General features: G+C 36.8%; 1 protein-coding gene across 1 annotated transcript; it reads left to right on the top strand.

Moving 5' to 3' along the window:
• Positions 1-1,264: 1,264 nt before the first annotated feature.
• Positions 1,265-8,738, top strand: LOC110671078 (homeobox-leucine zipper protein ATHB-8). The gene is made up of 19 exons (XM_058145809.1): positions 1,265-1,870; positions 1,970-2,195; positions 2,310-2,469; positions 2,828-2,931; positions 3,073-3,163; positions 3,762-3,857; positions 3,948-4,061; positions 4,153-4,236; positions 4,340-4,495; positions 4,588-4,662; positions 4,913-5,019; positions 5,098-5,290; positions 5,986-6,171; positions 6,311-6,388; positions 6,612-6,746; positions 6,843-7,168; positions 7,385-7,484; positions 7,918-8,067; positions 8,446-8,738. The coding sequence occupies exons 2-19, from the start codon at positions 1,975-1,977 to the stop codon at positions 8,590-8,592; spliced, it is 2,523 nt and encodes an 840-aa protein (XP_058001792.1). The 5' UTR covers positions 1,265-1,870; positions 1,970-1,974; the 3' UTR covers positions 8,593-8,738.
• The last annotated feature ends 306 nt before the right edge of the window (positions 8,739-9,044 follow it).

Here is a 9,044-nt window from a genome sequence, read left to right as displayed (position 1 = left end):
GTTGATAATTTTGATGTGAGAATCACATTATATTGTTCATAGGAAATATGATTTATTAGGTGATTTGGTTGTAAATTTTATTGCACGCTATATTTTCTCTCTCTAATTGGTTAGAAAGAGAAGTTTACTCTCAATTTTTTCTTTTAGTTCTAGAAATCTAGATCCTTTTTTCTGCTATTTTAGTCAGTTTTCCTCTACCCTGTTGGGTAGGGGAAGGCCATCTTCTTCTTGCTCGACTTTAGGTTTCTCTCCCCATCGTTGGGTCGGGAATGTAGATATTGGTTTTTTTTTTTTACAAAGCAACCGGCGTTGGATGGTAAAGGGATCTACTGCTATTGTGTTTTTTTTTTCTTCTCTGTTGTGTTATGTTATGGTGTTAGGAGGCTAGATTTCATTGGAGGTCGGTAGTTGGTTATTTCGGGCGCATTCCGATGCCCTATAATGATTTCTAAGCTCTCAAAGGTTATAAGAGATTGAGACTACTAGAGCTTTGCCAAACTTCACCAGTGTTCCCCAGCTGTTTCTTGATTTGTGTGTTTTGTTAACCGCTGTTATTAGGTTCTCTTTTGGTCTGCTTGACATCTTGGGGTTGATGATTTGTTTGGGGTGCGCTGATATGTTTGGGGTGCGCTGATATGATAGTTATGGCCATGCATGGCTTCCTTTATAGCTTCAAACGGTGCTCTTCTTGTTCCCTGAGATGGGTTAGCCTTGTGGTCTAGTTAGAGTGATAAGGGCCGTGCTCCTCTTCCTTGGAGTTAAATTCTCTTTCTCGGGTCAAATTCCAGGCTTGTTGAATTTCTATCTGATCTATTTAAAACAAAAAACATGTAAAATATTTAAGAGTCTATTTAATATTACTGATAGAATTATTATAAAGAAAAAGACTTTTTAAAATATATTAATTAAAAAATATTAAAAAATAATTTAAAGTTAAATTTAATTAAGTTATAAAAATATTAAAATAATTAATCCAAATTTTCTAAATTATTTTTTAATATCTAAAATAATATTTAGAAAAAAAATTTACCTCCTAATCTCAGCACCAAACCGAAATTAAATCCACGATAATTCTATGTTATTAAAAATATATTTGACAAATTGAACAAAAGAAATATAAATATATGAAATAGAAAAATATCCAAGCCGCTGGTTTTCATCAGGGGCGATTTTCGTCCAACAAAAAGCATGAGTATGTACAATGACGCGCATGTGAGTGCGAGTTTGTAAGCATTTATCCACCTCCCAGAGCCTAGGGAGGAGAGAGAGAGATGGGGGGAATTTAAATGGAAAGAGTTGAAAATTGGCAAAAACCAAAGGAGAAGGGAGAAAAGCAGCAGCAAATGCTACAGCAACATCAACCAAAAATCAACTATGGATGAGAGGAAAAAAAAAAAAAAAAAAAGAGACTAATCCTACAGTAGAATTAGGGAAAAAAGAAAGAAAGATCCCAGACTATTTTATTTTAAAAACAAAACAGAGAAAAAAAAGAAGGTTAATAAAGGATTTCACATATGGGATGGGAATGTGATGTGAACCAACACAAAACAAAGCAGAAAACATGCTCTGATATCCTGTCTGGTATTTAGGATCTTTTCTCCTTCCCCAATCCCAATATCACCATTTATCTCTCCCCCCCTCCTTCAACTCTTGATCTCCTTCCTCCTTAGCTTTCCCTGTAAGCACCCTCTTCAATTCATTCCATAAAGCCGCCAACTTTTTTGTTTCTACCCTTTTGAATATCTATATAATTTCTGGCCTCTCTGTGTGTTTGAGCTTAAGGGGTTACCGAATCTGCCTTGAAAGCTTCATGTTATTGATTTGAGGCAAAAGGGGCGGCGACCTGATCTGCGCCGTGTTGCGTGAAACGGTAAATTAGCTTACTTGATGCAGGAAGAGTTCGTTTGTTAATGTTCCTGAGTTTTGTTAGGAGAATCTTTTGATGGTGATGGAAAATATTATGATGCAGAAGTGATGATGGCGGTAACTTCAGCCTGCAAGGATGGGGGAAGCAAGATGGCAATGGACAACGGCAAGTACGTTAGGTATACACCGGAGCAGGTGGAAGCGCTGGAGAGACTTTACCATGAATGCCCAAAGCCAAGCTCTATGCGCCGCCAACAGTTGATTAGGGAATGCCCTATTCTCTCCAATATAGAGCCTAAGCAGATCAAAGTTTGGTTTCAGAACCGACGGTGACTTTCTCTCTGCTTCTTATTAACTATGCTTCCTTAATCCTCTGGATACCCACATCAAAGGAGGCTCTATTATTCATCATCTTTAATTCTATTTCTTTGTGGGTTGTACAGATGTAGAGAGAAGCAGAGAAAAGAGGCATCGCGGCTTCAAGCTGTGAATAGGAAGTTGACGGCGATGAATAAGTTATTGATGGAGGAGAATGATAGGTTGCAAAAACAGGTGTCTCAGCTGGTCTATGAGAACAGCTATTTCCGCCAACAGACACAAAATGTAAAACCTTTTATTTGTTTTTCCTCCCATGCCTTATTCTTGATAGCTTGGAAAATAGAGGAAGTAACAAGTGACAACTAGATGAAATTCTTAGTCTCATGAGGCTTTAATCCCTCTGGTTATATCTAAAATCACGCATGGAAAAGCTCAATTATAATAAGCGAATAATTACTAAATACCAGGCGGAAATCTCACTTAATTTTGTGAAAAAAAATGTCTTTTTGATCAAGTAGATTAGAGAGGATTAAGTTCCGGGGTTAATAATCTGCTGGAAGCATTTTTGCATTTGGGAATTTTATTTTCATTTTTTTTTTTCAATTTTAAAGGGTGGATTTTGAGTTTATTTCTTGTCTTGCAGGCGACCAACCTTGCCACCACAGACACAAGCTGTGAATCGGTGGTGACCAGTGGTCAGCACCATTTGACTCCTCAGCATCAACCAAGGGATGCAAGCCCTGCAGGGTTAGTGGAATGGCTTTTTTTTTTTTTAATAATTTTTTTGGTTCATGACTTCATGTTGGGTCCTTTTCTGTTCTCGATTTGTACAATCCCCTTGTTTTTGTGTAGTATGGCTTGCGAGCTTATTCATTGTATCTTTTCCAGACTTTTGTCCATTGCAGAGGAGACTTTAGCAGAGTTTCTTTCAAAGGCCACAGGAACTGCTGTAGAGTGGGTCCAAATGCCTGGGATGAAGGTTACTGCTCACTTTGCCTTCATTATTATTGTACACTGTATTATACCTTATTCCATCATTTCTTGCCATCATTCATAAAATTAAATCTCAAACAAAGGTACAAAAAAACATTGCTAAGCTTCTAAGCAACGTCCAAATCACATCAGACAAATCTCTTGGATATCGGTTTCCTATTATTTTACATGCTAATATGTCTGTCTTTTTCCCATTAATTAACTTGTTTCTCTTATCTTGAAGGAGCAAGAGGATGTTGATGTTTGGTTTATTTTATTGTTGATAATATTTAATTATATCTTCTGCTATTTCCTGTAAAACTATCACCTGAATTTCTATAATGTTTACTGGATGAGTAAAAGAAAGGGAAAAAAAATGAAGCCAATTAACTAACTTTTTTTTTTTTATTTTTTTTTATTTTTATCTAAAGTCTAACAGTATGACCTTCCAGGGATAATGCTGTCTTAATTTTTCAGGCCCATGCTTTCCTGTTGCTGCAAACTTGCATTTTAATGATTAAAGTGCTCTCCCCGCCCCCGGCGGCTTAGTAATATTAGTTTTTTTTTCCTTCTCTATGTAACCTGTTTTCTGTTTACTTCTACAGCCTGGTCCGGATTCCATTGGAATCGTTGCTATTTCTCATGGATGCCCTGGTGTGGCAGCACGTGCATGCGGCCTTGTGGGTCTAGAACCTACCAGAGTAAGTTCTGCTTCTGCCTTGGCCTGGTACAGTGGGTGCGTAAAATTTATTGGTTTAGATCGGTGAAGAAATATTTCAACTACTTTTTAGGTTGCAGAAATCCTTAAAGATCGGCCGTCGTGGTTTCATGATTGCCGAGCTGTGGATGTTCTAAATGCATTGTCCACTGGAAATGGGGGAACAATCGAACTGCTTTATATGCAGGTAGGTGCTAATTGTTTTGCAAATGTTATTTCTGGATTACTGTTGACTTTATATCTGCTTAGTTAAGTTTTTTTCCCCCTTCTCCTTTTAGCTTTACGCACCTACAACTCTGGCACCAGCCCGAGACTTCTGGTTACTGCGCTACACTTCTGTTTTGGAGGATGGTAGTCTTGTGGTATGTGATATTATGAGAACTATTTTTACTGCATATCTTTTCCATTACGTGGAACTTGTTTAAATTTGCCATGAAAATACGGTTTGATTGTTCTGATTTTAAGGTTTGTGAGAGATCACTTAACAACACTCAGAATGGTCCAAGTATGCCACCTACACAGCATTTTGTGAGGGCTGAAATGCTACCTAGTGGGTATCTGATTAGACCTTGTGAAGGAGGTGGATCAATTATTCATGTAGTTGATCATATGGACTTAGAGGTATAAAATTCACATTATTATTTATTTCGAAGCACACCATCCCCTTGCTTTATGAGTTAATTGATTTGGCTTGCTTATTACTTTTAATATAGCCTTGGAGTGTGCCTGAAGTGTTGCGTCCACTTTATGAGTCATCAACATTGCTAGCTCAAAAGACAACAATGGCGGTAAGCCTATTCTTTATGTGAGATATTTTCAATTATATTTTATATTGCTATTCTTTAAAAAAAAAAATGGGAAAGTTCTTTGATTTCTACACTGGACGATTTCTGTCCTCTGCAAGATGAATGGTGAAATTTTCTTAGAAATCAGATTTATGCCGTGGCATTAGTAAATAAGATATAGGGGGATGGAACAGACTACAAATGTCTTAAATAAAAGTCTAAAGCTCTAACATAATGTTTGTGTTTGATGCAGGCTTTACGACATTTGAGGCAAATTTCACAAGAAGTTTCTCAGCCAAATGCCTCTGGTTGGGGGAGAAGACCTGCTGCTTTACGTGCACTTAGTCAGAGACTGAGCAAGTATTTCTTTAATTCCTGAGGATTAAAATATGAATATCATTGCTTATTTGTAGTCATCTAATTCATTATTTTCTGCAGGGGCTTTAATGAAGCTGTTAATGGGTTTGCTGATGAGGGGTGGTCTATGTTGGAAAGTGATGGCATTGATGATGTTACAGTTCTTGTGAACTCATCTCCTGGCAAAATGATGGGTCTAAATATCTCTTATGCCAGTGGATTTCCATCTATGAGCAATGGTGTGCTTTGTGCAAAAGCATCCATGTTGTTACAGGTAAGAATTTTAGATGTACTGCACATGTCCAATGCCAGCAAGAAAACTATGCTAATTCATTACTTGAAAATTATCGTTTTTCTATCATGTGGAATGCTGAAATTATAAAGTTGTGAATATTGAGCCAAAAAATACTACCGAGTCAGAAAAACTCCCGTTCTTCCTTCCAACCATCTTAAGTTCCTTCATGGTCAAATATGAGATCCTTAGTGGAATAAACAGAGTGCTGGGTGAAGAATGGAGTAATTTTTTATTTTTATTTTTTGTTATTGCCAATATTCTGTGTTATATTTGAGGCTAATGTTTGAGCAAGTAAGTCTTGGTTAAGGCTGAAAGGAAGGCGTAATGCCATAATGACTGTCTAATCCTTTAAGTAAGGACATAACTCTAGTCAAGCAGTTGCAGACAACAGGATTAATACCCTGATTTTTAGTTTGCATCAATAGATGCTGGAATTCTTGCTTTCCTTAAAAGTTTGAATTTATCTATTTTAGGTTTATGCTGTAATGGCATAAAAGTGCCAACCTTAAATGCTTGGCAACTGTTTTGTGAAAGACTGATTCAATATTAGAACATTTTTCCCTATCCATTAAGTCTATTGTTTTACTGTGCTTCTAATTATTTTTCTTTGCATTCATCATTGTTTGTTATGGAATACCTTAATTTTTTCATATATGTGCTCTGTTTTCTTGTAGAATGTGCCTCCAGCAATACTTCTTAGGTTCCTGCGTGAACATCGGTCAGAATGGGCAGACAGTGGTATTGATGCTTATGCAGCTGCTGCTGTTAAAGCTGGTCCCTGTACCTTGCCAGTATCTCGAGTTGGAAATTTTGGGGGTCAAGTTATTCTTCCCTTGGCTCACACAATTGAGCATGAAGAGGTGAGTGATATATTTCTTGAATTATCGTCACTTTCAATAATTGGCCTTCTTTGACAGCAATTTTGTGATAGGATATAATGGCATTTTGTTATAATTTAATGCCATGAAATAATTCATAACATCTGGTTATTTATTACAGTTTATGGAGGTAATTAAACTTGAAAATATGGGATATCAGGAGGACATGATTATGCCTGGTGACATCTTCCTCCTGCAAGTAAGTGCTGCATTTTATTTCGTCGGTCTTTAAACACAACAGAATGTGAAGATATTAGATTTTTGAAATTGTGTTGTCAAGTTTCTATTTCTTATAATAACCATCAACGTTTAACAAGATCTACCTTTAGTAAATCGTTGCTTTTTTCTATTTTTAAGCTGATCAAACACTTGATGTATATTCATTGTTGATTTCTAATGTTCTGGTTGCTTTGTTTCTCTAGCTTTGTAGTGGAGTAGACGAGAATGCTGTTGGCACCTGTGCTGAACTCATCTTTGCTCCCATTGATGCCTCTTTTTCCGATGATGCGCCTATTATTCCTTCGGGTTTCCGCATAATTCCTCTTGATTCCCGGATGGTGAGATATGATATAAGCAAAAATTCTTTATTGTTTTTTTTTGGTTCAATTATCTTTTTTTGAATCGGTCTAATCTTTGCACATTTGATTTGATAGGATGCTGTTAGCCCAAACCGTACACTTGATCTTGCCTCTGCTCTTGATGTTGGACCCACTGGAAATAAAGCATCTAGTGATTTTCCAGGCCACTCTGGGAGCACAAAATCAGTGATGACGATAGCATTCCAATTTGCATTTGAACTCCACCTCCAAGAAAATGTGGCATCCATGTCTCGGCAGTATGTCCGTAGTGTTATTGCCTCTGTTCAAAGGGTGGCATTGGCCCTTTCCCCTTCTCGTTTTGGTTCCCATGTTGGTTTCCGGCCACCACCTGGAACTCCCGAAGCGCATACACTTGCACGTTGGATATGTCAAAGCTATAGGTACATTTCACTTGAATCTTTTATCATGGACCTATGACCTGTCTACCTTCTAGTCATAACAAATTATAGTAAATGTGAAAGTTAATAGATATACCAGTAATCTCCATTAGCCGATTCTCTAGTCCTAGAAAGGGAATTTGTGAGAATGCTTTCGTACATCTTTTTTTTTCTATTAATTTGCTTCCAAAGGATGTAACCATTTGATATTTCTTACAGGTGCTATCTAGGTGTGGAGCTACTTAAAAGTGAAGGAAGTGAATCCGTTCTGAAATCACTTTGGCATCACTCTGATGCAGTCATGTGCTGCTCTTTGAAGGTATTTTGTTTGACTTGATGGATTTCATTTGCTGTATTTAACCCAAGCTATAGTGTTCTCCAGTTATTAGTTTACATTTTTATTTTGTTCTAAGTGCAAACTGTGTCATACTCCGACCAGAGACTCTTTAAGCAGAGTCTTTGCTTATATGAACTAAATAATAAGAGACTCTGAAGGTTTTTCCTTCATGGCATTTGGTCTCTCTCTTAGCATTAGCTTCTTAAATTTTCTCTTCATATTAGCTATCTGCTTAGCTGCATGGTAAAATAACTATTTGCAAATCAACCATTTATGTGTTGCTAATAAAGAACTGTTAATACTTTCCATTACTGTTAATACTTTCCATTCTTATAATGTTTTATTTATTTTCTATTTATTTATTTATTTTCCTTTGATTCATTTCATCTAGTAACTCGTGTGATGTTGTATGCAGGCTCTGCCAGTTTTTACATTTGCAAATCAGGCAGGACTAGATATGCTCGAGACAACTTTGGTTGCTCTTCAAGACATCACTTTGGAAAAGATATTTGATGACAACGGACGTAAGACTTTGTGCTCAGAGTTTCCACAAATAATGCAGCAGGTATAGGACTATGAAATCCACTAGACTCAAACTAGTATATAATAAACGTAAAAAGAAAATAACAAAGAATCCTCCAAACATGACAAAAGTCTACAAATTTAACATGTACAAGCAAGTGGACCTGACAAATTTAGTCCTGCAACTGGGAAAGATCTTAATCAAAGCCTAAGCATTCCCACTTTCTGTCAATGAAAATCTTATATTTTGGACTTTGCCTTTAGTGTGGCTCAAAAGTTGCTAATTCTGATACTTTAAGTTGTCAGCTTATAATTGAGCAATACAAAGTTGATTTATCAAGAAGAGAATTGCCACCACAGTTACCTTTATTTAGTTTAATCTGAAAACAGTTGATTAACTTGCTGCAAATTATATTGTCAGGGCTTTATGTGCCTTCAGGGTGGTATCTGCCTGTCAAGTATGGGAAGGCCAGTGTCCTATGAAAGAGCAGTAGCATGGAAAGTGTTAAACGAGGAGGAGACTGCTCACTGCATTTGCTTCATGTTCATTAACTGGACTTTTGTCTGAAACTGGAAAAAAAGTGAAATCCAGAAACAATATTAGATTAGAAACTATCTTTCCCCTCCCCCCCCCCTTCTTCTGGTATGAAGCTTTGATACTGTTATGAGCATTCTCCAACAGTAACATCTAGGCCGCTAATTTTTTTGCTGCCATTCTTTTTATATTTTGCTTTATGCTTTATTTATTATCTTCACAAGTCCTAATCTTGGGTCACATCACTGTTTGTATATGCCCTCACCAACATATCTTTGGAGCGTCTTTCTATGATTTCAATATTTCTTGGTTCAGAATTTGGGCTACACAAAGCAGAATTCCCTATTTCTATTATTCCATCCTTCCTCCAATCTTCTTTCTATCTTTTGCTTTTACATCATTTTCCTTATCTCTAGTTGGGGCCCGACTCTAGTTTATGGTGCCTACTTTATAAGCTTAACAAATTTACATAAACTAGTGGAGGG

The sequence above is a fragment of the Hevea brasiliensis genome, chromosome 4 (genome assembly GCF_030052815.1).
Source record: "Hevea brasiliensis isolate MT/VB/25A 57/8 chromosome 4, ASM3005281v1, whole genome shotgun sequence".
Taxonomy (NCBI): domain Eukaryota; kingdom Viridiplantae; phylum Streptophyta; class Magnoliopsida; order Malpighiales; family Euphorbiaceae; genus Hevea; species Hevea brasiliensis.
This window is presented reverse-complemented; position numbering and strand designations above follow the sequence as displayed.

What these genes read in the sequence shown, in the direction of transcription:
- LOC110671078 (XM_058145809.1), top strand. Translation starts at nt 1,975, where the DNA reads ATGATGGCGGTAACTTCAGCCTGCAAGGATGGGGGAAGCAAGATGGCA. An exon ending in TGGGTCTAGAACCTACCAGA is followed by an intron (nt 3,858 to 3,947) that starts GTAAGTTCTGCT and finishes ACTACTTTTTAG; the next exon opens with GTTGCAGAAATCCTTAAAGA. An exon ending in TTGATCATATGGACTTAGAG is followed by an intron (nt 4,496 to 4,587) that starts GTATAAAATTCA and finishes CTTTTAATATAG; the next exon opens with CCTTGGAGTGTGCCTGAAGT.